The sequence below is a fragment of the Gaeumannomyces tritici genome (assembly GCF_000145635.1).
Source record: "Gaeumannomyces tritici R3-111a-1 unplaced genomic scaffold supercont2.6, whole genome shotgun sequence".
Taxonomy (NCBI): Eukaryota; Fungi; Ascomycota; class Sordariomycetes; order Magnaporthales; family Magnaporthaceae; genus Gaeumannomyces; species Gaeumannomyces tritici.
Genome location: NW_008804550.1, coordinates 2,887,535 through 2,914,507, shown reverse-complemented (window position 1 = coordinate 2,914,507; position 26,973 = coordinate 2,887,535). Strand labels below are relative to the sequence as shown.

The 26,973-nt window shown below is 57.8% G+C and overlaps 9 protein-coding genes across 9 annotated transcripts; 5 read left to right on the top strand and 4 right to left on the bottom strand.

The window, feature by feature from the left end:
- The first annotated feature begins 652 nt into the window (after positions 1-652).
- On the top strand, positions 653-2,512 carry GGTG_11346 (hypothetical protein). Its single transcript, XM_009229232.1, has 4 exons — positions 653-1,357; positions 1,436-1,567; positions 1,620-1,729; positions 1,809-2,512. Exons 1-4 carry the CDS (start codon positions 1,316-1,318, stop codon positions 2,323-2,325), a joined length of 801 nt encoding a protein of 266 aa, XP_009227496.1. The 5' UTR covers positions 653-1,315; the 3' UTR covers positions 2,326-2,512.
- GGTG_11345 (hypothetical protein) lies at positions 2,263-7,045 on the bottom strand. Its single transcript, XM_009229231.1, has 5 exons — positions 6,450-7,045; positions 6,295-6,373; positions 6,093-6,225; positions 5,455-6,007; positions 2,263-5,371 (listed from the first exon to the last, which is right to left on the bottom strand). Exons 1-5 carry the CDS (start codon positions 6,805-6,807, stop codon positions 4,950-4,952), a joined length of 1,545 nt encoding a protein of 514 aa, XP_009227495.1. The 5' UTR covers positions 6,808-7,045; the 3' UTR covers positions 2,263-4,949.
- Positions 7,046-7,141: 96 nt separating this feature from the next.
- Positions 7,142-11,898, bottom strand: GGTG_11344 (hypothetical protein). The gene is made up of 3 exons (XM_009229230.1): positions 11,707-11,898; positions 11,339-11,620; positions 7,142-11,271 (listed from the first exon to the last, which is right to left on the bottom strand). The coding sequence occupies exons 1-3, from the start codon at positions 11,874-11,876 to the stop codon at positions 8,682-8,684; spliced, it is 3,042 nt and encodes a 1,013-aa protein (XP_009227494.1). The 5' UTR covers positions 11,877-11,898; the 3' UTR covers positions 7,142-8,681.
- A 1,023-nt stretch (positions 11,899-12,921) lies between these two features.
- On the top strand, positions 12,922-13,539 carry GGTG_11343 (hypothetical protein; the record flags this gene model as incomplete). Its single annotated transcript, XM_009229229.1, has 2 exons — positions 12,922-13,018; positions 13,085-13,539. The coding sequence occupies 2 exons, from the start codon at positions 12,922-12,924 to the stop codon at positions 13,537-13,539; spliced, it is 552 nt and encodes a 183-aa protein (XP_009227493.1).
- Positions 13,540-16,938: 3,399 nt separating this feature from the next.
- Positions 16,939-17,695, bottom strand: GGTG_11342 (hypothetical protein; the record flags this gene model as incomplete). The annotated part of the gene is made up of 2 exons (XM_009229228.1): positions 17,310-17,695; positions 16,939-17,256 (listed from the first exon to the last, which is right to left on the bottom strand). The coding sequence occupies exons 1-2, from the start codon at positions 17,508-17,510 to the stop codon at positions 16,939-16,941; spliced, it is 519 nt and encodes a 172-aa protein (XP_009227492.1). The 5' UTR covers positions 17,511-17,695.
- Positions 17,696-17,885: 190 nt separating this feature from the next.
- Positions 17,886-19,205, top strand: GGTG_11341 (hypothetical protein). Its single transcript, XM_009229227.1, has one exon. The coding sequence runs from the start codon at positions 18,086-18,088 to the stop codon at positions 18,728-18,730; it is 645 nt and encodes a 214-aa protein (XP_009227491.1). The 5' UTR covers positions 17,886-18,085; the 3' UTR covers positions 18,731-19,205.
- GGTG_11340 (NADH-ubiquinone oxidoreductase 78 kDa subunit) lies at positions 19,194-22,219 on the top strand. Its single transcript, XM_009229226.1, has 6 exons — positions 19,194-19,502; positions 19,563-19,586; positions 19,670-19,721; positions 19,802-19,816; positions 19,910-21,814; positions 21,921-22,219. Exons 1-6 carry the CDS (start codon positions 19,388-19,390, stop codon positions 22,036-22,038), a joined length of 2,229 nt encoding a protein of 742 aa, XP_009227490.1. The 5' UTR covers positions 19,194-19,387; the 3' UTR covers positions 22,039-22,219.
- On the bottom strand, positions 21,814-23,626 carry GGTG_11339 (hypothetical protein). Its single transcript, XM_009229225.1, has 3 exons — positions 23,350-23,626; positions 22,709-23,230; positions 21,814-22,597 (listed from the first exon to the last, which is right to left on the bottom strand). Exons 1-3 carry the CDS (start codon positions 23,434-23,436, stop codon positions 22,430-22,432), a joined length of 777 nt encoding a protein of 258 aa, XP_009227489.1. The 5' UTR covers positions 23,437-23,626; the 3' UTR covers positions 21,814-22,429.
- A 557-nt stretch (positions 23,627-24,183) lies between these two features.
- Positions 24,184-26,593, top strand: GGTG_11338 (hypothetical protein). The gene is made up of 3 exons (XM_009229224.1): positions 24,184-25,114; positions 25,242-26,252; positions 26,364-26,593. The coding sequence occupies exons 1-3, from the start codon at positions 24,435-24,437 to the stop codon at positions 26,491-26,493; spliced, it is 1,821 nt and encodes a 606-aa protein (XP_009227488.1). The 5' UTR covers positions 24,184-24,434; the 3' UTR covers positions 26,494-26,593.
- The last annotated feature ends 380 nt before the right edge of the window (positions 26,594-26,973 follow it).

The window sequence follows — 26,973 nt, the reverse complement described above, 5'->3', positions numbered from 1 at the left end:
GCAATAAAAAAAAAAGTTGAAAGCACTGTAGTACACTATATGTGGACACTGTACCCCGTAATAACCCCCGGTCGGTGGGCCTGCTTTGACGCTCTGTACCCCTACAGATGGTGGGCTTGGCCGTTACCAGGTGGGTGGTGCACACCCCGCACCACAATTAGTGTGGCTTTTAAACTCAACACCGATAGCCGTTACAGTTAAATTGTGCTAGCTAAAATGGTGTCGGGAGTCTGGATAACCTCCCATTTTAATTACACACCCTGTACATTGGTGTACAGGTAATTTATACGTGTGCACGGTGTTGAACCGTGTTGGGGCTGCAGGCGGGGCAGACTAAAGCTTGGGTCGGAAACAACCACCCACACTACAGGGAGGATATGAACGTTAAAAGTGCGGAGCCCTTCAGGGATCCTCCCACAATTAGGCCATGTCTCCAACAACACTTTTTCCCACAGAAAATCCTACCAAATCAATGTATCGCTACCCGCACCTCCATTGGACAATACATTTGGTTTCTGCTACAGATTGTGCGGTGGCCTGTGTACCCCTCACGCATGCTTATCCCTGGTAAACCACCCTGGAGGGCTCCGCACTTTTAACGTTTAATATCCTCGTGCCCTATATAGACAACGGTCGCACCTAATCCCCAGCCCAACAACACCTGGCTTACCCCGCTGGTTCCCTAAATATAGGATACATTTTGGAAGAATAAAGGTTGACTTTAGCAGCAGTCAAGAACACGAGGCTGGCGTCCCATCTGTTCCCGCTGCCATAGCGTGCGACTAATGTCGCGGAGCCGCGCCTCCTTCCGACGAACAGCTCAATGATCAACAATGTCGGGTGCCGCCACGGCGGGTTTGATGGGACATCCATCCCAAGCCTTAGCCGACGCTTGCGACGACCCGCAGCCCCAGGCACACCTCGCTCTCCCTCGGAACGAAATTCCCCCAGATGCACTACCACCTACCACAACCAGTAAGAGCCCGTTTTGTCGGTACCCATTCCGTTGTAGTGAGATTGGGAGGGGAGTGGAAGTGCCGTGACTCGGTCGCTCATCTCGAATATCTCTCATGCGACACTTTTGATGGGGATACGGAATGGTGAGAGACCGGGGAAAAAGACCCTGGAAGCGAGGAAATACCCTTAACTACGGCAAAGATGTAGGGGCACGCGCCCGAGCGACGGGACGGCTACGGTTGCCCGTCGAAGCCAAAAGCGTTGTTGTTGTATGTTTCAATATTTCCAGTCGACGCAATAAGCCTTCTCGCCGTGTCTCTCCTGTACTGCGTCCATCCTATAGGACCACCTCGGCAAGATGAAGGTTCTTTGCTTGCATGGGCGGGGCTCCAACACAGAGGTACGTGAACCTATCGTTGTTACATCTCAGGTGCCCTATCAGCAGATTCTAACAGTACGATTGCACATGCACATGTAGATCTTTCGTATGCAGACAGCCGCCATACGCAGCTTTCTAGAGCCAGAGTACGAATTCGAGTTTGTTGAAGGGCGCTGGCCGCATCTCGAAGGCAACTGGTCCGTCCACACAACGGACTTTTCCAAATCCAAGGTACGTGATACACCCGGCCTTTGTTGATCCAGATGCTCACCCGACTTGCCAGCTCTACGGCTACTACAATGGCCTGAACCTCGATGATATCCTGGCCACCGAAAATGAGCTCTGGCAGATTATAGAGGACCACGGGCCGTTTGACGGCATCCTTGGCTACTCGTACGTATCACATATCCATCTCTCCTGTGAGTTCCAGCAGCTGGCTTACTCACGCACCGGCGTTGCCACCTCGGCGTAGACAAGGGGCCACACTTGCGGCACAGCTCGTGATCCGGTACATGATAGAGAACCCGTTTGCGACGATTCAGGAACTGCCGCTCAAGTTTGCAATCTTCATCAACGGCGCCACGCCGCCATGCGTGTTGCCGCTTGCCGGCGAGGAGCTTTTTGACTGTCCGCTCGACGAGTTTGCTGAGGCCGCCCACCTTTTCAAAGTCTTCAAGCCGAACGAGACCGACAACCTCACCAATCTGCGGCCCGCCAAACTGGCCAACGGCCGCAAGGTGGTGACAGACGGCGTAAACTACATGACGCGCTACGACCCGGCGTGGGACGGCAAGGTAATATCCATACCGACGGTGCACATCCGCGGCAGAGGGGACCATAGTGACTACGGAGAGGGTCTGCTGGACCTGTGCGAGCCGGACCTGGCCGAGGATCGCCTGCACATCTACGGCCATGACTTTCCGCGGGGGAGGGACATGAGCATGATCATCGCCCGACTGATACGCAAAACGGCCGATAAAGCATTTTGAGCATCATTTTTGTGACCTAGGAACGAACCACGTAATACGAACAAAAGCTTCCGTGTCACTGCTGCACCAAGACCATGTTAAGGTGGGCATGGGAGCTGCCGGAGCCAAGGGCCCGTGGCTCCGCAGGGGGTTCCCGTGGAGTGGATACGATACCTTACATCTGTTCTGCACGCTCTGGGCGGCAAAGGGACCGCATATGCGCATGCAAACATATACATAGCGATTCCATGCCCCAGCCCTTCCTAACATGCCCAGCACGCCGAAGATGAGACTAGGCACTGGCACCTCGGCACCTAATCCAGCGCCACAGATTTGATACCTCTAAACAACAAAACTAACGGCGAGTAAGAGATGGTGCAGGTCGGGCTTTCCCGGCTCGGCACGGAAGCAGCCGAGATGGCCTGCGAGAGCCCGGCCGTTTTAGCCTTTCTCGTTGTTCTGCTGCTCCTCGCGTATCGGATACTACACTCCGGCTCCTCGTCTTCGGATATCGATCAGCTCCCCATCCTCAACGCCCGCCCCGGCGAGTTGTTCCCCCGCCTCCGGGCCGCGTGGCGCAACACACTGGACCTGAAGGGTGCGCTGGCCCTGCGACAGGCGCAATGCCCAGACGCCACGGTGCGCGTGCCCTTCGCCGTGGGCCATCCGGGCGGAAGCGTGGTTTTGCTGCCGGCGCGCGAGGCCAAATGGCTGATCGACCAGCCCGAAAGCGCGCTGAGCATGCACAAGCAGACGGACCAGCACTTCCAGGTCGCGCACGGCACCATCTACCCCATGCCGGACCAATCACACGTCAAGCTCGTGGCAACACGGCTGACGCGGCAGGTCGGGAACCTAGTGCCCGCGTTGGCCGACGAGCTGGCGTGCGCGCTGGCCGAGGAATGGGGAGCTGGTGAAGGCGATCATGGTGATAGCCACGGCTGGCGGGAGGTTTGCGTCTACGAAACGCTGCGCCTGGTCGTCGGCCGCGTCACCAACCGCGTATTCATAGGGGCGCCGCTGTGCCGCGCGCGCGCGCTCCTCAACGCAGGCGTCGCCTACGCCCAGGCCATTCCTGTGGCCGCACAGGTGCTGAGCCTGCTTCCGCGTATGCTGCGGCCCCTAGTTGCGCCCTTGGTAACGCTGCCGAACCGCCGCTATGAGCGCGCCTGGTTCCGGCTCGCCGTGCCCGAAGTCGAGCGGCGGCTGCGGGCGTTGGACGTGAACGACTCTGGAAACTACAAAAACGACGAGACCGCCCCGGCAACAGCAACGGGCGACTTTCTCGACTGGGCCATCGCAGATGCTCTCATATCCGCCGACCTTATCCAGCGCCGCCCCGAAATGCTCGCCGCGCGCGTGCTCCTTGTCAACGCGGCCGCTGTGCACACCTCGGCCTTTGCCATCACGCACGTCCTGCTGGACCTGGCCGGCGCGGGGCGGGACCGGGGCGCGGCGTACGTCGATGCCCTGCGGCGCGAGGTGGCGGCGGCGCTGGCGGCGCACGGCGGCGTGTGGAGCAAGTGCGCGCTGGCGGACATGCCGCGGCTCGACAGCACGTTCCGCGAGAGCCAGCGCCTCAACACGGTCCTAGCCGTCGGGCCCCTGCGCATTGTCAGCGGGCCCACGGGCGTCGTGACCCCCTCGGGCGTGCGGCTGCCCCCCGGGTATCAGGTTGGCGTCGCCGCGTACGCCATGCATACGGACCCGAACATCTGGGGCCCCGATGCTTGCGAGTTTCGGCCCTTCCGGTTTGTTGCAGACGACGGCGAATATAGTGGTGCTGTGGGAGGAGCACGCTCAGCCGAGGCTTGGGCCACGACCAGCGCGCGCTATCTCTCCTTCGGGGCTGGGCGTAACAGCTGCCCGGGCCGATTTTTTGCCGCGGCCGAGCTTAAGCTGCTCCTCGCACACATTTTGTTACACTATGATATCGAATTCCGGGAGCAGAGACCGCCGAACCAGTGGTTTGGATCGAACCACCTGCCACCGACCAAAGCGGCTATCAGGATTAGGAGGAGGGAGAACCCCTTCTCACTCTCAGGGGCAGCGGCATATCCACACGACTAGATATTTTATTGCTCAACCACTCGGTAATTATCCAAACGCTTGGAACTGCCAAATTAAAAACGGCTAGCTGCAATTGCTTTTTCTTTCCTGTAGATCAAAGACTTACATCCTGTCGACAGCTCGTCTTGTGGGAAGAACCCTGTGTTTTTCGTGGGAGTGCTCTGAGATCCTCAAACACTCGTTCAGGCTAGAGGCTTCCCTAGGTCACTGACACACCGACAAGGACTGGATCTGACATGGAGTCGAGTCATACGCCTCCGCCCTGACATCCGCCGAATAGCATCATAAATCCCGGCGGGAAAATAGCGAGGCGAATTTCTTCGTACAGGCCCTGAGCCCCGTATCACGGCCATCACTCGGCCGTATTCCACGAGTCATCCCATCACGTCCAGGCCCTCTGGGTCCCCGCAGTGGGGTGTAAACGGGGATTCATGGGGCATGAGGCGAGACCCCACGCCCGAAAGCTATGGCACACCCATCAACTATCAGCTCACGAGCCCCTTTCAACCCACCAACCAATGACCACTGGCCCGCCCGCACACGCGACGGCAACCCCGTAGACAGCCCCGCTGCCTTCACCACGGCACTGCGACGACGGTGACGGGCTGATCAATGGTGCAGGCCAGGGCGAGCGACTCCCTCCACTCGCTGCGATCCAGCGTCTCGAAGCGGCGGAAGCACTGCAGCAGGCGCACGAGGGTGTACCCGGCCTCGGTGAGGGCTAGCTGCTGCCCAATGCAGATGCGGGGCCCGCCGTTGAAGGGTAGGTACTCCCACCCGCCGTGGCGGCGGTGTTCCCAGCGCTCGGGCCTGAACTCGTGCGCGTCGGCGCCCCAGAGGTCCTCGCGCCTGTGGAGGACGTAGGCCGAGTAGGCGACATTCTGGCCCTTCTTCACGTGGAGCGGCGACCGCCCGTCCGGCCCACCGCCGAGGGGGAGCGTTACGTCGCAGTTGGCCTGCCGCCCGTTGAGGGGAACGGGAGGCCAGAGGCGGAGGGCTGGAATAGGGCGGGTGTGTTGTCAGCTTTGGGGCGGGAACGCAGTTTCGATGTTGGGGGACGTCGCCAGCGAGGGGACTTACTCTCGTTCATGATCCACCTGAGATACTTCATGTTTTTGAGCGCTTCAAACGTCGGCCGGGCGCCGTCAAACTCGCGCACCTCGCCCTGGAGGCGCCGCAGGACGCGCTGGTCCTTGGCCATGGCAAAGAGGGCGGCGGCCAGCAGGGTCGAGGTCGAATCGCGGGCTGGGATGAGCACGTTGAGCAGGTGGTCGCGCAGGGCGACGGGATCGTCGACCAGCAGGGCCAGCTCCTCGAGAAAGACGTAGCGGCTGTGGGCTTTTTTTTCTTCTGCATTCTCCGTCTTTTGTTGTTGATGCCGGATGTGCTTCTCTCGCACCTGTATCGCCTTTTGCACGTAGCCGTCGACAAAGCGCTGCGTCGTCTCGCACGCCTCGAGGAACTCGCGGCTTATGTTCCAGTCGGCCAGACTTCCCAGTCGGCATCTCCTGGCCAGTTCCGTTTGCGCCCGACTGAAGGCGACGGCGAACTGAGCCGAAGCCACTTCGCTGTCCCTGTTAGTGAGGGTGTTGAGGGACTCGCCAAAGAGCATTTCGCTAGCCGAGTCAAGCGTCTGCCAGTTTTTTCATGTGTTAGCAACATGCAATCCAACTGCCACCCCTCCAAGTATTGTCTCCCTGGGGCGGAAGGCTGCTCACCATACGCTGGAAAAGCTCTTTCATATGAACAGGCGTTTTCCCGTCCTTCGGGATCAAGGCTAGCATGTTTTGAAAATGGACCTCGAGCGAATCGAGATCTGCCACTTGGTCACGGACGAAGTTGGGCCGGACTCTGGTGCTATCATATTAGACTTCTGGCGATATAAAAGCGTGCTGCTGCTCACATGGGCTATTAACTTACAAAGCGCGAGCCTGCTCCCATTTCTCACCATCGCTTGTGAAGATGCCGTGGCCAACCAGCGGTTTAAAGTTGTTGTATCCTGCGCGCCCAGTGTCTCGCCAATTAGTTGGGGGCTTCTCTCGTTATGTCTGCCAGAACAAAAAAAAAGAACTCACGATCAATGCCTACTCCAAAGCTCGAAAACTGCGTGGCCAGAATAGCCTGGATGTTGCGCGGCTCGGCAGTCCAGTAAAAGTCGTCGAGCAGTACACGGCTACGGAACGTGGTGGCCCCGTTGTCGCGGAACCGCTCGCGCATGTACTCGAGCAGCGTGTGTGCCGACAGGCGGCGCTCGAGCTCCAGCAGAAGACCGATGCCCAGGGGGTCGCGCCAGGTGATGAACCGGTCCATGGGGGCGGGCCGGCAGCCCCGTGCGCGCGCAAAGGACTGATCTCGCCGCCAGGCCGCAAGCACGCGGGCTAACAGCACCAGTGCAGAGAGTAACGCGGCAGTTAGGATGTAGGTATTGGCCATTTTCTATGATGGCTGCTTTACCACTCGGCTGGATAGCAACGGTGCTGTCGCTCCACCCCCTAACGTTGTTCGTTGGCCGTTTTGTTTCACCAAGGGCTTAACTTCAGTATAAAGAGGATCGGTTTGACGCATCTTAAGGCAATGGAAATTTCTGCTCAGGGCGGGACGATACCCGTTCGCGGGTGTTTTCTTTCCTACGATGCTGCTGGGCAACTTGTGCAGAGCCATCAGGCCTGCCCCGTCGCTCATGCCCAATGCCATCCATCTTACGCGAGTCGTGCCCGTAGGCATTACCCCCATCTTTTCGGGCATGGTTCATTGAGCCGCGCGCAGCTCCAGCTCATCTGCATCTTCAAAGACCCCTCCACCCCTATGCCGCCCATGCTCAGGTTGTAGTGGCGGCAGCTCAGGGCTGGCACTCAGTCCAAGCTTGGGGGGCAGTTCTTTCGGGATGGACGACTATATGCGCAGATACCAAATAACCACTAACTATTGCTGGTCAGTAAAGCACTACAGCAGTGCCCCTCAACCTAGAAGATACAGGAACGACTGCCTGGGAACCTAGGTAGGTAGTTACTATCCGGTAGCTCAGAAAGGTACTCCGAACCTCCCTGTTTCGGCAGCACGCCCGGTGGCGGGAGGTTATCACGGCTGTCATCGGAAAATTACCAATTACCACGAAGTAAAGGATTTGCGAATCGTTCGTTCCCGGAACCTAGCCGTCTCGGCCATGCGTGAGGCGTAGAACGTGATCTTAGACAGATCCTTCTCCCACCAGGGGTAGACCTTGGCGGCGTGTGGCCGTTGCCCCTTATACCCCTGGGACCGCAGTAGCGCCGACTTTGCCCATACACAGCCTCCCGTTGAAAGACTTCGTACACGTCAGCGCGTACCTTATCCAATTTCTCCTTAACGGCTCCTAGGTCTCGGTCGTGGTCCTCATCCGCCGATGACCCAGCAGTTTCGAAGCCCGACCCCTGCAACTCCTTTACCGGCCGTAGCTCCGGCACGTCGTACATCCCCGTAAGAACGACATTGCCGTCGTGTTGTTCCATGGCCTCTTCCCGGACCTCTCCCCGGGCCGCGGCCTCCCAGCAGTCCCTATCCGTCTTGTAACCATCGAATCGCGTCTCCATCGGCACGCGTCCAAACACGACGTCGACGCGTTGTAGGCTGCTAAAATGCCCAACACATCGGTATCTATACGTGTCCCAGCACGTGAAGTGTTCTTCCGGCCGGCGCGGTTGGAGAAGCGCTATTGACACGGCGAGATTCCGGATGGCGCGGGCCTGGCTGCCGATGGCGCCGCACGGGTGCCAGACGATGTGATTGCTCAGGGTCGCACCGTATTCGCCGTCATCGTCGAGCCAAAAGGTATCGATCTCGGGGATGAAAAGGCGCGTATCCTGCCCGATGCAGTAGAAGAACGAGTTCTCCCTCACCTCCTTATCCATAACGCTCACGGCGAAGAGACGCGACTCGCGGCACAAGTGCGCGATGGTGGGGTAGCGGCACTTCGGAACCAGCCACCGCGCGTCCTCGACCTCGACCTCGTGTGGCTGTCGGGAGCCCCTGCGGGTCCAGATAAACTTGGACGGGTCGCACCGACAAACGCCTGAGGAGGGGAGGAGTGTGAGGCTCCAGATCTCAGTGCGCAACTCGGCGGGGAGGGTGCTCAATTGAGTTTTAGCGGCCGTGAGTGTGAAGTGAGTTGAAGCGGTATGTTTTTAGAACGGGTCGCCTGAAGCACTGGCTACAGGTTTGATATCCAATGCAGTGGGTTGTGCTTTGAGCTACAGGCGGTCTGCTTTTACTGGGTTGGCCCAATTAGGCATGTCTAGCCAACCTTCCCCAGTTGACGTTAGCAGACCCTCTTACACGCTGCTTGCCACCAGCGCAAACTCGGCCACTGTGGCCCCGAGCCCGTCACCCGCCCAGCAACCCTCCACTACCAGGTGCGCATACGCCCCGCTCCAGATGTGATCCCCCAGCGCGATAATCGTCGTATTGCCCGCATAGGGCACGACTGGCGACGCCGGGTCCCAGGGCTGCGAGATAGTAACGACGGAATGCACGGCAGCTTCTGTCGCCGAGACGCTGCTACTGTTAGACAGCAGCAGCTTGACGCTCCTGGGCGGCCGCATGCCAAAGTCTAGGTGCACGGCCCCGAGCCGTGTCGGTGGCAGCGACGACGTGTTCACCGTCAGTGTCGCCGACGCATCGTCCGTCGTCGGCTGCCAGGCCGTGCCCGAGTATCCGTCCGTCGCCGCAAAGGGGTACTGCCCCGGCTGTGTGGGCTCTCGCGACGTGGCGTCGCGGCACTGCAGGACGTTGCCCGCCACGTCGAGGCTGTCGTCGTAGACCCGGTTCTTGACGACGACGGTCTGGTTGATGGCTAGACGGACGATCTGGCCGTCTGGATCCTGCACGCTGTGGCCGATGGTGATTGGCATATCGACGCCCACCTTGCCGTACTGGTCTGGGGCAAGGCCGTCAAACAGCGAGGCGTCAAGGCGCGTGATCAGGGTGTGCGTCCGGTTCATGCGGAACTCGACAACGGCGCCGTTATAAAACTGCACCGGTGGCCTGAAGTGCTCGAGCTGCGGCGGCAGGGACGGCATTACCACCAAGCTGGAATCAGTGACCTTGAGCCCCAAGAAGCCCGCCGCCAGGGTTTGCAGCAGCCCGCCGTGGCCCGTCAGGAAGGGAAAGGCCGGGTGCATGGGGTTGCCCGTGAGCGGGTCTACCGCTTTCGAATGGTCGTCCTGCTGCTCCGAGTACTGGTACCACGGCATGCGCAGGTAGGGATCGAAGGACTTGACTAGGAAGGTCCAGAAGGCACATCCCGACTGGGCAAGCGTGTTGGCCGCCACGGCGTACATGCCCCACGTCATGGCCGGGCCCGCGGCATCCTGGCGCACGGCGTAATAGTTCATGGCGGCCCGACGTTTGGCCTCATCAAATCCGCCCAGTCGGTAGTCGAAAGGGAAGTGCGCCAGGATCACGTCGGCCTGCTTGGACACGATGCTGTTGGGCATACCGCGGAACTCGAGCACGATGCTCCCGTCTGGAGAGGTCGGCATCGCCATGTTCCCCGTCTGCTCGACCCACAGATCCTCAAGCGCCTGGCCGCGCTGCCGCCGCAGGTTGGCCGCATTCTCAAGCACCACGCTCGTGGCCGCAGAGGTGAAGGAGCCGTCCGATACAAACATGTAGTACTCGTCGGCGTCGGTCATAACATCGATGCCCCAGGTCCGCGCCGCCGTGTCGTTGCGGGGACTCAGAACGCCGCTCAGCCCCATCGCTATGCCGTCCAGGATGTCGGCGGCGCCGCCCTTGTCGAACCACGCGGCGTCACCGCTCGTATTCCTCGCCGTGATCATGCTCAGCGCGATGTCGGCGTTGAGGTGGTACTGGTACATGACGCAAGGCGCCGATGTGTTGTAGCACTGTCCATAGCGCCCACTGGTCCAGGGGTACAGCGCGCTGCCCGGCTTGAGGCCGTGCCTGTCCGTGTTCTGGCGCGCCTGGGCGGCCCGATTGATGCGGTAGAGCTCAAACTGCCGGGCTAGGCGCGGGTGCGTCCCCTGCGCGGCCGGCGCCATGAACATGTCGGCGTCCCAGAACACCTTGCCTCCATAGGCCTGGGACGCGAGCCCGCCCACGCTAAGTGAGTTGCACGCCCTGCAACTGCCCGGGTCCGAGTCAACCTGCGGATCAAAGGGCAGCAGGTTGGTGTAAAGGTAGTAGGCCGACGAAATGGCCGTGATCTGGAGCGCCCGGACCATCCCGTCTCGTGGAAGAGCACCCGTCACTGGGTCTCGAAAGTCGGCAACCAAGGGGCTGGCCATGAGCTGTGACACAGCCTGGCTGTGCGCTTTGCGGGCGACCTCGTAGCCCTGGCTCTTGGCCTGCCTGGCCGCCGCCGATGCGATGCCGTCCGCGCCGTCTCCAAAGTGGTCAGTCGAGGCCACACCAACGTACTTGTAGACCGTGGCCGAGCGGGAGCTCGAGCGCAGCCGGTACTCTTTGCTGCTTGCCCCAGACCCCTGACCCTCGGTTATATTGCTGGCCATTAGTGTTGGCCGCTCACTACAGCTGCTGCCAAGGCAGCTTGCCGACGCATTGCGGCCCAGCACGTCACCACCCAAAACCGAGACGATGTACGCGGTAGTGGTCTCAACGCCAACAGGCGAAACGGCCCAAATGGTCTCCAGACCGTCGGCTGGAGCATCCCCCTTATTCTGCGGAACCGACGTCGTACGAAGCGCACTCTGCTGATCCAGCTTGTCAACAATAACCACCTGGTCAAACGCTGAACTGCTGGATATGGACAGCTTCACCGCCGCCATCTGTCGCTCAGCAAGTGATAAGAACGACTCGTACTTGACCGAGATGGCCATGCCCTCGCCGCTGCAGCTAGGGGGACGCCACGTATAAGACCATGTTGCTATGCCTTCCGAGCTACATCCCATTATGAAATCAGCCTGCGGACCACCAGCTTCTCGCCTGCCATGGGATATTTACTCACAACGAGAGCGAGGACGTAAAATCACTGATTTGCGCCACGTCAGTCGACCCGTCAAGCAGATCGCCACAGGCCTGGATGAGCAGGTCGGTGAAGTGGGGCAGTCCCGAGATGAAGCTCTCGCCCCTGGGCTCCAGCTCGTCTGTGCTGGGCTCGCTGCCCCAGAACCCCGTGACGGTAGCGAATGTCCTCCGCGGAGCACTGTAAGACGGCCAGCCCTCCGAATCGTTGAAGCGGCTCAGCTCGAAGAACGGCCCAAGGGAACCCTGCGCAAGTCCTATGTAGCTGAAATTCCGCAGGCCGCCGCGTACTAGTCAGTTGGGACGTATGCCGTCTGGGGGACGTGGACAGAAAGCACGAGAAGAACGCACCCATTTGTCTGTGCCTGCCAAGCTGTAAAGGTGCCCGGCAAGGGCTTTTTCGATGTCAGCGTCCATGTTTCATCGTCCCACGATACCCAGTCCGGAGCAGCGCCCGAGGTTGCTGGCGCGGCAAAGGTGGTGAGTGGCAGCACCAGATATGCCAGCCAGCGTCTCATCATAGATCAAGGTGTAGGAGCGGTGGGAAGATCAAAAACAACGTGAGAGGATACGGTCTGGGTTGTGGTGCAGCTTTAAATACCCATTTCCGTCCACTAAACTCCTCCTCCCTGCTGACTCGCTCGTTTTTATGCCCCGCCGTTCCAATCGCCTGGTACCCCGAGCCCCGGTTGCCTGCCTCTTTCGTCTCTGTCTCGTGCAGAGTCTTGAGAACAGAATACTTTACGTGCAGGACGTCAGCCCTGGACTCTGACCAGCAAATGGCGAGCTAGGGGAACGCGTGTGTTCTTTCGCCCATTTACATTATTGTCCCTTTGGCAGACCAGCCGTGACAAGCTGTACTTGAAGTGCGGGAGCAATGCTGGCTGAGGCCCTGTGAAAAGGAGCGCAGGCCGAGATGATGAGATACTTGGGGATTGGCCGCCTCGAGCCATCAGCCCAGCCGGGTCCGGATCATCGGGGCAGGACTGCCGTCTCGGCTAGCGGACACCACGGCACTCCAGCATCTCGACCATTCGCGCCAGTTCTGTTGTGCACCAGAATTTCCAGCCTTGTAGCCGGCTGTGGCCGGGCGTTGTCTTGCGCAGTGCGTGTGTTCCATGGAATGTGGCTTGTGACTGGCATCTTCGCCATGTTTGTAAATATGTTCCGAACCAACTGCTCGTTGGAATGCTACGTCGATCTTGACCCTTTATTATGGCTTGGCCTATTTACCCACCTTACTTTACATTCCGTGCACTTTCCATCCTACTCCCTTTCATTGTCTTAGGGACAGGACCCAGCAACTTTGACGGATGTGTTGGCTACCCTTCCCTTCCTCATATTTCCCCAGGCTTCCCTTTTGTCACTCTTCCACAGCAGACCCGCATGCGACGGCGAAAGCTATCCCCAGGCTTGCCCATAGAACCTTTAAAACTCCCGAGGGTTGAAGAAAACCATCAACGGAAACTCATTCCTACTCTCACTTCCCACCACGAGCCAATAAGATTGCCCACCTCCTTGCTGCTCAACTACACCTCTCACTGCCTAGCTCTCTCCCTGCGTATCATGCCTCCTAGAGCTCTTCCCGGCCGCCACTTGACCGAGCCACAAAACCTGCCTCGGCACAGACTTCCTCCACAGCCCGAATCTCCCCTCTTGAATGGTAAGCTACATCTGTCACTCCAGTTGCCAAAATTTGGCAACGATGCTAATAACAACCTGGAACCAGATGGCGCATACAAGAGTGAGTCGGAGTCTGGGGGCGAGTCTGCGTACGAGTTCGGGCACGAGTCCGAGGAAGAGAGCAAGGTGGCCAGCGATAATCCTCCGACCAACCCCCCCGCCTTCTCAGGGGCCCACTGGGACAGACCAGCGGGCCGGTTCCTGAAGGCGGTGGGGAGGGTATGCCTCGTCGTCATGGGCCTCTTCCAGACGCTCTTTTGGTGGTGCGCCGTCGGCTCCATGCTCCTATTCTGTTTCGCCGCCTGGATGACTTTTGTCGGCGGCGATTTGATGGGCCCGACCCCCCGCAACCGCCCTGCCTCCCTACCAGTGGGTGCGGAAGCATACTGCTCGTGTCCCCGCTTCCCACCTACTTATTTCCAACGCATTCGTTTCATGACCTACGAGGGTGACTACTACATGGGGCCCTGCAACTGCGACTTTGGGCGCCACAGGAGGTAGCCCGCGAAGCCAACATAGCTGCCACCACGTTTTCGACTCTGGTTTGGTTCTTTGAAGCCCCCTGGAAGACTCGACGCGAGGCATACCACCAGTCCGTCCTACCTGGCGATCAGAGGTGCGTGCCTTCTCCATAATATTCTCTTGTTGCGCTTGTTTCCCGTTGAACTTCCTGCGCTAATAGCTCACATACAGTATCGACACAGTCAGCATAGGCCCGGGGCATTGATGGACAAATGGAGCAAATTGTGAGCAAGAAAGGAGGGCGAAGGACATTGACAGAGGCTGAGCGTTAATCGAGGAGTCAGGAAGCAAGTATGGACAAGGTACCGATCGATAAACGTACTTTACACCTGGCCCCCTCTACACCCTATTTTCACCATCGCCCGCTGCCAGCTTCTTGTGGCTGCCCATAAAAGTATTCCCCATAGTCTTGTCCCCCATCTCGACATATGGCGGTCCGTCCTCTTAAATCCTGCGGTATGCTGTGTAGCGTATGGGCGCCTCGTGGTGTCTTGCCCTAGCTTCGCTGGCGTCAAGCAACGTCTCCTGTTCTCGAGATTAGCCTTCTTGCTTGGGTGTGTGATCGCATTGCCATGCCTTACCTTCCTCGGCGAGGAGGAGTATCAAGGCCAGTGTGATTGAGAGGAGTATTTTTGACAGTAAGGTAGTAAACAAAAGAGTGCTCTACTGAACGATAGCAGACGTGATGATACTGGAATGAACTGCCGTTGCAAAAGCGGTCGTTGATAGCACTGTGGGGAGGTGACTTTTATCGAGAGCGCAATGGTCAACAGAAGGGCGACTGACAACAAAGCTGTTAATCAGACGATGTTAGACAGGACGAGTATTGACATGAGTGTTGTTGGGAGGAGCATAGTGGATAGCAAGAACATCGGGGTGACAGCCGTCGACACGAATAGCGACAAGGTGTTGAATCAATCCATCATCGGGATGAAGAGCATCGTTAGATAGCAGAGAACATAGGGGCAGTATCGAATCAAGCGCGAAAAGCAACTCAGAAGCAAAAGACAAGAGGAAAGGTGAAATGAAGTCCCCGAGGATGGTTGACAGCAGAGGGACCAGTCGGAAAAGCACCCGAAGTAGAATCGTCGGCAGCAGCGTCAATGCAAAGAAGGTCGCCGAGGTGCTATACGGAAGGAGGGCCCAGACGACAACGGTTGGGAAGATGAACCAAGGGATGTGTGCTGGAAAACCGGATATGACGGCCGAGAGAAGGGCCGAACTTCCTACAGCGGCGAAGACGCATGCCCGACAGTGATGCAGGTAAAGTCGGTAGCCTGCAGAAACCCACACGGGCAGCTTCTAGCAACCACAACCCAACCATGCCAGGAGCTAATTTTCTGCTGCCCGTTAGCTGATAGCTCCACCGTAAACGTAATTGTATCTGCTTATAGCCGCATACCCAAAAAGGTTTTGGTGCAGAACCACATTGGGAACAGGCGGCTTTGCGAACAACTCGCGATGTTGAAAACACGTGTCCGAAAAATGATAAGCTGCGATCGCAAAAGAAAGGGCAAATAAAAAAGCAAAAAAGCTTACTGCCGCTTCGGGGCGACAGCTACGAAACATCCCACTTGGGAGGTTTGCTCGGCGACGGAAAACCGACGTTAACCCCTACCGGGGCTCGAACCCAAGACCCAAGCGGCTATTGCAGCAGAGTACAGGTAGGGTCCCGGTGTCGACTCGACCCATCCTCATAACCGCTACACCAACTTGGCGTCCGGGGTTCGATGTCTACAGTAAGCTGGGCGACAGGCTATAACACCTGCCAGGGCAAGGGAAAAATCACGTTGCGTAATATTCAATCTGCATTCGGGGGTCTGCACCCGGACCAGGGAGTTGACCATAACACGAGTGGAAAGTTGAGGCGTGCGTGCTTTTCCAAGCGACAAAAACAAGCGACCGGCCACGATGAGCCAAGCACCAAAGTAATGCGTAACATAATCAGGCCTTTTTCTGTTCAGAATCAACATCATTCCCAAAGAAAGGCCTGCGAGAGCCTTGGGGAGGATGCTGATGATGGTGCTTAAGTGAGGAACACAGCGGAGAAACGTCCAAATTGTAGCGGGCGAGGGCGAGCAGCGGTCAAAGAGGCACTTCGGGGTGAGATGCAGGTGGATTAGACTGACAGCTTGTCAAGTATGGGCATCGCTTTGCGTGGATCATCATCTCGTGTTCCGGTTGTTTTCGCCGTGGTTGGGATAATGTTGGGCACCTGGACAGCCTCGGCTGGTTACACCCTCCCAATTGCGGCTTGAGGAGTGAAAACAGGCAGTACCTACTCGTAGCCTTACGACGTATTGGTGCCGCACGAACACCATGGTGGGGAGTTGGTACATATTGAGGAGGTTGAATGGCTTCTGCACGCCGTAGAACGAGCACCAGATCACTGTTGTTGTTCGTAGCCTCTAATACAACTGTTGATTCTATCTTGTGACAAGTCTTCCCGCCCTTCCTTCCAAGTGCTTCAGATGGCGGAGGTGGGATTGGCTCTTCGATTTGTAGCAGGCACTCGGAGATAGTGGCACGCCTCCGGTCTGGCGATGGTGGGTTGGTGCATTGAGGAATAAGCAAAAACTGCGAGCTAACTACCGTCGGGAAGAATGTCGAGCGGCTCACTAGACATCAACCGGAAGGGGCCATCCCCGCACAAGTTTATCTCAAAACAGTCGAACTGGGTCAGACAAGCGGTAGGCTAATGACAGCTTCAGTATGCCTGTCACATTATAGGCTGATGACGGTACGCCGTAATCTGGGGGAAATGGTCTTTGTTCCAGCACGCATCGTTGGCGGCTCGCCTTCGTTCCCGGGAGCCATTTCGCTTTGATGAGCTTTAGCCCCTAACACTTCATCCGAGTGCAAGGTGGCCAGACTCGTCTGCCGAGAATACAACGCTTTATGAACAGCACGAGGGCAGCAGATAGGAAGGTACTTGACGAGTTCGTCTGTTGAATCAAGAAGTTCAGACCCATCAACTTGTTCAAGCCCGAAAGGTTCCGCTCCACCCGACAGCGGCTTTTAGCTAATATCCACGGTGTGCTTCTCCTGTCCATGCTCCAGCATTTTTTGCGACCTTTGGCTACCTTCTACCGAGATCCCTTCTTGGTGAGCCACCTACGCCCTCTCCTCCATACTATCTCGCCCACAAAGACATCCAGGAAGCTGTTAATTCCTTCTATTACCTACCAGAGTATATAGGCTGGCAGCGCTGTTTGTGATGGAGTCCTCGTTCTAGGCAAAGATAAGCTTCACCACACTGCTTTGCCATCTCCTCTTTATCCCTACCACCAAGTAAGACACTGGACCACCTTGCAGAGTAAAAATGTGTATTTCGTGCGCGCAGATCTAGTACAGAAAAGGAGGGACACGCATTGTTGGCTAGAATCGGAGCTGCCCTCTTCGGGAGGGAGGCTCGTCGTCATCAACTCCCTTGCCCGTAGTTTCTGTGATAGAATAGCCACTGCTCTTGCCGCTCGCTCGCGACCCATGGCACAATCGTGCTGCACGTCCTCCACGACGACACCCCAACCTCGGCCCGCCTGCTCGAGGTCTCTGTTGCCAATCATGGTGTACACTCGTCTGCACATTCAGGAAGCCTAAAAGCTTGTCCTTGGCTTCGGTCAAAACGACGCCAACCCCAAAAAAGGAGTCTGCTCTGCCGGCTATTACTGGGGAATCAATTGGGACACGGCCTGGCTAGATAGGTAGTTACGCAATGACGAAAGCCACCAGGCGGTTGAGCAAGTTACTCTGGCCAGGACGTCAAACATGAAGGACACAGGAGAAGACCCGACGCGATCCCGGATGGACTCAAGACCGTGAGAGCCGCACCCGATATGACCCTGCTCGTTATCTCGGGTATCACCAGGGGAAATGGGGTAGATAAAGTGTGTGATTGGAGCGGCGAGGTTATTAGCGAGGCCAGCCTGCCGTGGCTGTCCGGTGCGCATGTGTGCGTGCAACTCATCCCGGAGAACTCGACGCTTGGTGACTCCTGAATGCGGCTCGCACTTGTCTTCTTGGTTGGATTCCTGCCCCCGCAATTTCAAAGCTCAAGTGTAAACCCCATGTTTACTTTTCGCATGCAGGTTTGCTGTACTAGACAAGAGTAGCGGTGATTTGGTTTCATAAAACATCTTACAAAAGGATTTTCCTAAGAAAAGAAAACGGGGTTCCCAAGGGGCCGTCGGTACAGGATCCTCTATCATGGTGCGAGTGGCCCGTGGCCCGTGCACCAGGCCAGGGGGCGTCGCACCGAGGTGCGGTGCAGGTCTGGAACCTATCATCTTTTGTCTATGCCCCCTAGCCAACTTAAAGCTGCGCATCATCGTATCTTCCTAGGTAAAGGTACCTAGGTAGGCACCTGCCTTTAGTTTTCTGCATTATCGATTATTACCAATCAGATTCATGTGACTAAATTCCCGGCCTCTCAAGATTGCCAGTTGGCAAACCCCTCCTCATCTCAAATCCACTTGAACGTCACAAACGTCGACCGTGAAGCTAGTCGTCCAGCTTGTTGAGAGACATGGATCCACAACCACCTCCAGTCAGCGAGCGGGCGCAATCAGCTGATGCCCAGCATGCCATTATCAAGCCCTTCCTGCCCAAGTTCACCCACATAGACCCCGTCATCTTCGTGCTAGCGCAGGACGACTTCACACAACCGACGAGGCAACCGGCTCAGGACAGGGTGGAGAGAGTCAAGCGCATGCTGGGGACCATTGATGCATACAAATACGAGGTCCGGGTGAACTTTCATCATCTCGTCCGCCAAGAGAAGCGCCGCATCGAGCAAAGTAATCTCCAGTACGAGCAGGCACACAAGGCTGTGGGAGAAACGGAGTCTGACGTCTCGATCGATGACATGCGAGGTATTATGGCTGCCATGGATGCCCAGGCCGACTCGAAAACAATCTACCACATGGAGGAGACTGCTCAGCAGCTGGGAGTGCGGGAGCGATTCTATGGCGAAGAAGAGCCTTTCGACCGAGAGAACAGCCTTCGGCAACTGGGCCTGGTGGCTGAGGAAGGCATCCATCACATCGACGGATTCCTGACGCATATGGAAAGCCTACGAGCAAAATGGGAGGCAATCCTTGAGAGAGAACAGGTCGCGCTAGAGGGGTTTGTGGCAGCCGCAAGGCCGACGCCAGACGAGCATCGGCAGTGACGCCATGACCTGCGCTGACGCCGTTGATTGCGCATCGCGGACACAAGTTTGCGCAAACCAATCGAGTACGAGGGAAGACAAGGCTGAAGCCCCTCAAGAGTGCCGGATAGGCGGATGTATGTAGCTGCCGGCGGTAAGAGGCCCTGGCCATTGAGAGCCGGACCAGGAGTCCGAGTCTCTCACGCGCTTCCATAAACGGAGCCGAGGAATTAATCTAGAGCACAAAATAGAGGAAGACTCGACTAAGGCCAAGGCGCCGAACGAGTCGGAACACCTACGGCGCAAGTTTACCTACGAGAAATTATGCCCATGATACAATTTGTTGTGGAAGAAAAAACGAGGGAAAAAAACCAAGTGGGATCTGACCATTTGAACGTTTTCCAGGTGGGGCAAAGAGTTCAAGTAGGGCCCACTCGAAGCTGCCGAGCCAGCGACGGTTTGGCCCCGCCTTCAGTCGTTGAGCTAGCCAATTGCGCGGCACGAGATAATAATGCCGGAATAACGGCAGTCGACTGGCGATCCAAAGATTGACTGCGGCACAGGAAGCACCCTCGCCGTCGACGCGATTGATCTGGATCAAACCTCACGCCCACACCCACCGCACCCTCTCTCCCCTCCTCGAACGCGCCGCCGGTTTCGATCCGCCGGGACGATACGATGCTTCGACAGACTCTGGCTCGTTCGGCTTGGCGGACTGGCAGACACGCCCTCAATGCCCCGAGGGCTTTTTCCGCCACTGCCCAGCGTCCAGCCGAGGTAGAGCTCACAATTGGTCAGTGAGCAGCTTCTCAGGCAGTTAAGTGGCATTGCTGTCTTGCTAACCGCCTCCCAGACGGAAAGAAGGTGTCAATAGAAGGTATGGACGGGCCTCCGCGATGTTGCTATATGCTGTGATCTCTTGCCGCATCTCTCGGGACACTGGGCCCTGACGTGTCGCAGCTGGCTCTGCTCTTATTCAGGCATGCGAGAAAGCGGGAGCTACCGTTCCAAGGTCTGTTACTGCCGCCCCTCATGCGACTCTGTCCGATCTCCTGTTCCTAATGCTGACCTTGGGGGCGCTGCTCCGTCTAGATACTGCTACCATGAGTATGGATCCCCCTCCGCCCGCGTGTGCGACGACCTCGACGACTCGTTCGAATAGCTGCAGCTGATGACTGACCGACGGCCTGTCGCCAACAGGAAGCTCATGATCGCCGGTAACTGCCGCATGTGCCTGGTGGAAGTCGAGAAGGCGCCGAAGCCGGTAGCGTCGTGTGCATGGCCCGTTCAGCCAGGCATGGTGGTCAAAACCAACTCGCCGCTCACCCACAAGGCGCGAGAGGGCGTCATGGAGTTCCTTCTGGCCAATCACCCTCTTGACTGTCCCATCTGTGATCAGGGCGGAGAGTGCGACCTGCAAGACCAGTCGATGAGGTATGGGGCTGACAGAGGGCGCTTCCACGAGATCGGAGGCAAGCGCGCTGTCGAGGACAAGAACATTGGACCTCTGATCAAGACCTCGATGAACCGCTGTATCCACTGCACCCGGTGTGTCCGATTTGCGAACGACATCGCCGGCGCCAACGAGATGGGCTCATCCGGCCGTGGCAACGATCTCCAAATTGGAACCTACTTGGAGAAGAACCTGGACTCGGAACTTTCGGGCAATGTTATTGATCTGTGCCCCGTCGGCGCTCTGACTTCGAAGCCATATGCGTTCAAGGCCCGCCCATGGGAGCTGAAGAAGACCGAGTCTATCGATGTCCTCGACGCACTCGGTTCCAGCATCCGAGTCGACTCGCGCGGCCTCGAGGTCATGCGCATTCTCCCGAGACTCAATGATGACGTCAACGAGGAGTGGATCAACGACAAGACTCGATTTGCCTGTGACGGCCTTCGCACCCAGCGACTGACCATCCCGTTGGTCCGGCGCGAGGGCAAATTTGAGCCCGCCTCGTGGGAGCAGGCTCTTACCGAGGTGGCCGAGGGTTACGCCAAGGCTGCGCCCAAGGGCAACGAGTTCAAGGTCATAGCCGGTCAGCTGACAGAAGTCGAATCGCTTGTTGCTATGAAGGATCTCGCCAACAAGCTGGGCTCCGAGAACCTGGCTCTCGACATGCCATCGGGAGGGCAGCCCCTTGCGCACGGCGTCGACGTCCGCTCCAACTACCTGTTCAACTCCAGGATAGCCGGCATTGAGGAGGCCGACGCTATCCTGATCGTTGGCAGCAACCCTAGGCATGAGGCCGCGGTTCTGAACGCTCGCATCAGGAAACAATGGCTCCGCTCCGACCTCGAGATTGGTGTTGTGGGCGAGTCATGGGACTCGACGTTTGAGTTTGAGCACCTCGGCGTCGATGCCGACGCCCTGAGGAAGACTCTGGCTGGGCCATTTGGCAAGAAACTGCAGATCGCCAAGAGGCCAATGATCATCATGGGGTCTGGAGTTACGGATCATCCTGACGCCAAAGCCATGTATGAGCTTGTGGGCGCCTTCGTCGACAAGAACGCATCCAGCTTCCTGACCAACGAGTGGAACGGTTATAACGTTCTGCAGCGGGCGGCCTCAAGAGTCGGCGCTTTTGAGGTTGGCTTCGTGACCCCCTCGGCCGCGGTTGCCGAGACCAAGCCCAAGTTTGTGTGGTTGCTCGGTGCCGACGAGTTCTCCGTGGCAGACATCCCCAGGGACGCATTCGTTGTCTACCAGGGCCATCACGGAGACAAGGGTGCCGAGATTGCGGACGTGGTGCTCCCCGGCGCGGCTTATACAGAGAAGACTGGCACATATATCAACACCGAGGGCCGTGTGCAGATGACGAGGGCCGCCACGTCGCTCCCCGGAGCTGCCCGGGCCGACTGGAAGATCATTCGTGCGGCTAGCGAATTCCTCGGCGCCCCCCTGCCGTTTGATGACGTGACAGCTGTGCGCGAGCGCATGGTTGAGATCAGCCCGGCCCTTGCCGCATACGACGTCGTCGAGCCCGTGGCCCTCCAGCAATTGAGCAAGGTGCAGCTCGTCGACCAGAACAAGGGCACCAAGGTGACTGGCAAGCCGCTCAAGAAGGTCATCGATAACTTCTACTTCACCGATGTGATCTCAAGGAGGTATGTATCCAAGTCGTCATTTTTTTTTTGCGTTGTGTCCGGCCCGCCACCTACCCCTCTTTCGGCATATAGCTCGTGTGTGCAAAGTTCTGACCAATATGAATAGCTCGCCCACCATGGCCCGGTGCTCAGCAGCCAAGGCAACTGGCAACCCCAAGACCGATTTCATGGCCCCCGGAATGACCGAGGAGAAGCCGTTTGGCCAGGTGGCGTATGGGTCATAGAAAAAGAAGAGCACATGGCGAGGGGATATGAGCCAAAAGCAAAAGGTTCGGGTGGGAGCGACCATGGTTACCAGGATGTATCACGCTTAGAAGCATGCGATACGGCTGGGGCCCCCTCTTTCTTATACGCTTGCACATAGCTGTCAACGGTGAGCATGTTTCGTGTTGTGAACAGAATACATTTTTTTGTTATTAGTACATTTCTTGTGTTCGGATTATTCATCTTGGGATAATCCTGCAGGTGGCACTCCAGAGTCACCACAACGATGCATGAATAGGGCTCACATAGGGGACGGCGTTTGTGCGCCGACTGGGCTTGGCTAGCGTACAGCCGCGTGGCTATCGGAGCAGATTCGAGATCAGCAGGCTTCATGAGCGCCGCATGGCCTGTTCACTGACCCAAGGCACTGCTCTCCGGTTCTTCGCCTTGTTTAAGTGGAGGGAATTCCTGCTGAACCTCGGAATCCTTCAAAATAGCCTGCCCTAGCTGACTAGAGTCGACGATATTAACCTCCCATGGCTTCTTTGGGGCGGTCATCTTGCCCACCGGCTTAACCCCCTGGTTCCCAGGGCGCGCGATGCGATAGTTAGTCACGACGAGACAACACTGCACTCAATTTGAGGCCAGCACAACTCAGGCAAATACGATGGATTTCAGGGGCTCACTTACAGCATCTCGCACGACGGTATCCGGTATCTCCCGCACGCCCGGCACAGGCTTGTTGGCCCGGACGGCTGCGATCAGCTCTGCGAAGTGGTTCGGGTAAGGCGCGGCGTCGCCCGAGTCGCCCCCACCGGCGGCATTCCGGTCAACACGCAGATCCAGCTTGGGCGCAGACTGCTGCCAGGCGGGGCCGGGCTGGGGATCCTGGGATGCGACGCCGGCCTCGGGCGGACGCGAGGCGTATTTCTGTGCGAATGTGGCTACGGCGTGAACTGGGTTCGGTGGCGGCGGGCCCTGGACGGCAGCGACCCGGCCGTGGGCCCAGTACAGCGCCGTGAGCAGGTCCTGGTCCGGCATCTGCGCGGAGTTGCCGCCGGCCCCATCAACCCACAGCTTGTAGGCAGAAAAGTCGACCTGGACCTGCCGCACCTTGCGGTAGTAGAAGATGCGGGCGTGAAGGGCAAGGTCGCCGTGGGTAGGGTCCGGGTGGAGCTTCTCGACGCCTCCAAGGAGAGCGATCAGACCCTTCTGTAGACCATCGACTTTCTGTTTAGTCCTAGATCTCTGCCCGGCGCCATGCCCTACTATTCCTTCACCAGCACCAAGCAGGGGGACAGTAGCTCGCCCCAACGGTTACCTTGACATACAAGGAAGGCCAGGTCGGTCCGCCACGGATACGTGTGGAATTGAGAGAAGACCTCTTGGTCCTGCTGTGCGGCGGATTGCGGTTCCATGATGGGCAACCGCAAAAGAAACTTGTCCGACTTTGGCAAGTGGATCAAGTAGGAGAGCGGTGATATTACTTTCTTATCTGCAGTACGCGTGCAGCATAGGTATATGCGCTTCTTGGATGGTTGGCGGCCAGACTTGTATGTGGTCTGGGGACCAAACAAGGGATGACGCCTGGTGGGTTTGAGAGCCCATCTGCCCACCCCTCGTCGCACCTGCCTTACCTGCATGTAGCACGTATGTCAGCACCCCAGCTGCCCTATCAGTAGGCTCCTTCAGCGCCTCAATTACTCGCGTGCACCTGAGCACAGAAACATGACGACTTAACGCGTCAGGCTTCATCTATAAAAGCAGGCGAGTAAAGCTATTGACGCAAGTAATACATCAGAAAACCGTGACTAGAGGTACATATACCCAGGTAAGCCCAATATTCTGCTATTGCCAATATGAGCGTTATCTTTCCTACCTTGCGTCATGTTTGATATATAACGCAGATGCACCTTTCCAGAGGCAGTTATGTATCCATCGCTTCACTCCGTCGGTGGCAGGTGGTGCGCATTGTTTCGAAAACGACAGAATTGGTCTAGGTAACTGCTTTGAGAGTGGCTGAGCGCTTCACCATTTGCTCGTCGACAAAAGCAGGTGGGTCCGCGGGCACTCCCCAACTCATTTGCTCAGAGTGTGGATATCCAGCCGCTCCCAAAGCAGCTAGACCAGTTCTGTCGCCGTCGAGATATTACGGAATCTTGGCTCTGTGCTTCTGCTCTCTGGTGAGAAGGATCCATATCTCCTGTGTGCCAGTGCTCCCAGGCGGGGCCTACCCCCAGCACACCCACATCCAACACAACGCACATGTCAGCGAAATCTAGGTAACATTGGCCTAGCAGCAGTCGCATCGAGGCGACCGAGGCGGCATCTGGTCTTCCGCCGCCCATCGCGCCAACCCAATTAATCTCGTGTCGGTCTCGGAGTGCTGCTCCAGACCAAGACTGCAACAGCCCCCATGCGTCGACCGACCGTGAGCGCGCTTCGAACGACCTGTCATTTAACTGTTCGGAGCCTCGCGCGCGGCGCTAGGTGCCGGACTTTGATTCAGCCTCGAAACGCCGGCCCCGGAAGCCTCAGCGGCGTTCGTATTTACTCGTCGCGCCCCAGCGCTCGGCCTCCTCCCAAGCATGCGCCCACGGAGCCCCTGCAGTCCTCCATGTTCTCCCGCCGCCTCGCCGTTCTCCTGACGTCCACGCTTGTCGGATACGGCGCGTGGTACTCATACCAGGGCAACAATATGACTGATCCGGCCCGCTCCTACACCCCGGGCCCTGCCAAGCCTATCGACGGTGCCGCCCCGACTCGGAATGTCCTCGTCATAGGCGCCGACGAGCTCTACACAGGCACGTTTGTCGGCGAGGGTCCCATCTCCAAGACTACCGAGGACGAGCGGCGCATGGTCGTCGAGATGCTCAACCCCGACCAGTCTACCCACAAGCTTCGCAAGAACGAACAATCGTATCTTGTCAACAGAGGCCAGGGTGTTGTGCGCTACGATCTGGTTCAACTACCCAGCAATGACCCCATCGAGGATGACCATGCCGAGAAAATTGTCGAGGTGCCTGGAAAGTCGGAGGCTGGCCAGTCTGTTGCCCAGAACGACTGGATGTTCTGGGGAGTCTTTGACGGTCATTCGTGAGTGCAAACACCCGACTTTTGATTCGAAGGCGCTTGCGGGGGAATGGAGCCAGCATGGCACCTTTGGAGAAGTTATGGAAAGCGCTGACCCAAACATCCATCTCGTTTGAAACTACCGCCGCAGTGGATGGACGACCTCTGCCAAGCTGCGACAGGCCTTGATCGGGTCCGTCGCGAGGGAGCTCAACGACACCTATCGCGCCGCGCCCGGCATGAAGCCACCCGCGGACGCAATCGATGCAGCCATGAAGGCGGGTTTTACGCGCCTCGACGACGAGATTGTCAACCAGAGCGTCGAGAAAGTGCTTAAGCAAAACAACAAGACGGCAGCGGCGGAACTTCTGGCGCCCGCGCTGTCGGGGTCGTGCGCGCTCTTGTCTTTCTATGACAGCCAGTCCAAGCTGCTACGCGTTGCTTGCACGGGTGACTCGCGAGCCGTTCTCGGCCGTCGCTCGGCGTCGGGCAAGTGGTCCGCTACGCCCTTGTCGATCGATCAGACAGGCGGCAACCCCGACGAGGCCGCCCGCATGCGCAAGCTGCACCCAGGCGAAGAGCATGTGGTACGGAACGGCCGAGTTCTCGGCGGCCTTGAGCCCACACGAGCGTTTGGCGACGCCAGCTACAAATGGACTCGCGAGGTGTCGGAGCGACTGCGGCGGTCCTTTTTCGGGAGGACGCCTTCGGCTCTTCTCAAGACGCCCCCATACGTCACAGCAGAGCCAGTGGTCACCACGACCAAGATTGAGCCCGAAAAGGGCGACTTCCTCGTCCTGGCTACTGACGGCCTCTGGGAGATGCTTACGAACGAGGAAGTCGTGGGCCTCGTCGGTAAGTGGCTAGAGAGCCAGACCGCGACCGGGACCCAGTCGCAGCTCGGCGCGGTGTGGTCCAACATTTTCGGCTCGCAACAGAGCGGGCTCCCGGTTGAGGGCTCACAAGCCGCTTCTGATTCGGGTGGCCAGAAGACGCCCATCCGCATACTGCAGTGGGGCCTATCGCCCGACGGCAAGGACCGCTTTGTTGTCAAAGACAAGAACGCGGCAACCCACCTCATCCGCAACGCTCTCGGCGGGAGGAACGAGGAGCAGGTCTCAGCACTCCTGACCCTCCCGTCCCCATTTTCTAGGAGGTACCGGTAAGTTCGGACGATTGTGTTCCCTCAATTTTGCAATCCCATGTCTCAATATAGTGAATACACGCCACGGGCGTTGACGTGAAGGTGGGCGCCTGCTAACACCGTCAACAGGGATGATCTCACCGTCCAGGTAATATTCTTTGGCAGCGGGGAGAGGACAACAGGCGAGGTCGTTGTCAATGAGGAGGCCACGGCGCCGGCTACAAATTCAGCACGGGCAGCCGTGAAGCCTAAACTTTAAGGCCGTAGCCATTGATCAGATCGATATCAAACACCTGCAACTAAGGCTTTGATTTCTATGCGAGCTAGGATGCGGTGCCTTTCTTAGTATTCATCCGTGCCCAACAATCACATTAGGCCACGTCTCCCTTCTGTTCTGCATCGCGGTATGGTCTGCATACTGTTCACAGCCGTCTATCGTGAGACGCCACATGTAGACGCACATGCCATTACGAGAAGGGTTGCGATCCTGCGGTAGTGCCGCACCTGTCCACGACTAGTTTCCCCCTCCCTTGATCGCCCTTGGCCGAATTGTCTGTTCTGGTGATATTCCTATTCGCCATAGTAGGTGGGCATTGAATCTGCCCGACTATGCTAGTAAAGCACACACGCCCGACGCAGTGACCCCTATTGTGGCTGATCGCTGAGCGGTTATTTGGCGCCGTGGAACAGTCAATGGGACCGACCCCGGCAGCAGGCTTCAGCCTCAACCTCGATCGGG

What these genes read in the sequence shown, in the direction of transcription:
- GGTG_11345 (XM_009229231.1), bottom strand. Translation starts at nt 6,807, where the DNA reads ATGGCCAATACCTACATCCTAACTGCCGCGTTACTCTCTGCACTGGTG. An exon ending in CTTTGGAGTAGGCATTGATC is followed by an intron (nt 6,374 to 6,449) that starts GTGAGTTCTTTT and finishes CTGGGCGCGCAG; the next exon opens with GATACAACAACTTTAAACCG. An exon ending in CAGGTGGATCATGAACGAGA is followed by an intron (nt 5,372 to 5,454) that starts GTAAGTCCCCTC and finishes GCCCTATTCCAG; the next exon opens with CCCTCCGCCTCTGGCCTCCC.
- GGTG_11339 (XM_009229225.1), bottom strand. Translation starts at nt 23,436, where the DNA reads ATGGAACCGCAATCCGCCGCACAGCAGGACCAAGAGGTCTTCTCTCAA. An exon ending in GGACCGACCTGGCCTTCCTT is followed by an intron (nt 23,231 to 23,349) that starts GTATGTCAAGGT and finishes GATGGTCTACAG; the next exon opens with AAGGGTCTGATCGCTCTCCT. An exon ending in ATACCGTCGTGCGAGATGCT is followed by an intron (nt 22,598 to 22,708) that starts GTAAGTGAGCCC and finishes CCTGGGAACCAG; the next exon opens with GGGGTTAAGCCGGTGGGCAA.
- GGTG_11340 (XM_009229226.1), top strand. Translation starts at nt 19,388, where the DNA reads ATGCTTCGACAGACTCTGGCTCGTTCGGCTTGGCGGACTGGCAGACAC. An exon ending in AAAGAAGGTGTCAATAGAAG is followed by an intron (nt 19,587 to 19,669) that starts GTATGGACGGGC and finishes GACGTGTCGCAG; the next exon opens with CTGGCTCTGCTCTTATTCAG. An exon ending in ACCGATGTGATCTCAAGGAG is followed by an intron (nt 21,815 to 21,920) that starts GTATGTATCCAA and finishes CAATATGAATAG; the next exon opens with CTCGCCCACCATGGCCCGGT.
- GGTG_11344 (XM_009229230.1), bottom strand. Translation starts at nt 11,876, where the DNA reads ATGATGAGACGCTGGCTGGCATATCTGGTGCTGCCACTCACCACCTTT. An exon ending in TGGCAGGCACAGACAAATGG is followed by an intron (nt 11,621 to 11,706) that starts GTGCGTTCTTCT and finishes GCGGAATTTCAG; the next exon opens with CTACATAGGACTTGCGCAGG. An exon ending in TTTACGTCCTCGCTCTCGTT is followed by an intron (nt 11,272 to 11,338) that starts GTGAGTAAATAT and finishes AATGGGATGTAG; the next exon opens with CTCGGAAGGCATAGCAACAT.
- GGTG_11346 (XM_009229232.1), top strand. Translation starts at nt 1,316, where the DNA reads ATGAAGGTTCTTTGCTTGCATGGGCGGGGCTCCAACACAGAG. An exon ending in GGCGGGGCTCCAACACAGAG is followed by an intron (nt 1,358 to 1,435) that starts GTACGTGAACCT and finishes ATGCACATGTAG; the next exon opens with ATCTTTCGTATGCAGACAGC. An exon ending in CGGACTTTTCCAAATCCAAG is followed by an intron (nt 1,568 to 1,619) that starts GTACGTGATACA and finishes CCGACTTGCCAG; the next exon opens with CTCTACGGCTACTACAATGG.
- GGTG_11338 (XM_009229224.1), top strand. Translation starts at nt 24,435, where the DNA reads ATGCGTCGACCGACCGTGAGCGCGCTTCGAACGACCTGTCATTTAACT. An exon ending in GGAGTCTTTGACGGTCATTC is followed by an intron (nt 25,115 to 25,241) that starts GTGAGTGCAAAC and finishes CTACCGCCGCAG; the next exon opens with TGGATGGACGACCTCTGCCA. An exon ending in CCATTTTCTAGGAGGTACCG is followed by an intron (nt 26,253 to 26,363) that starts GTAAGTTCGGAC and finishes CACCGTCAACAG; the next exon opens with GGATGATCTCACCGTCCAGG.
- GGTG_11341 (XM_009229227.1), top strand. Translation starts at nt 18,086, where the DNA reads ATGGATCCACAACCACCTCCAGTCAGCGAGCGGGCGCAATCAGCTGAT.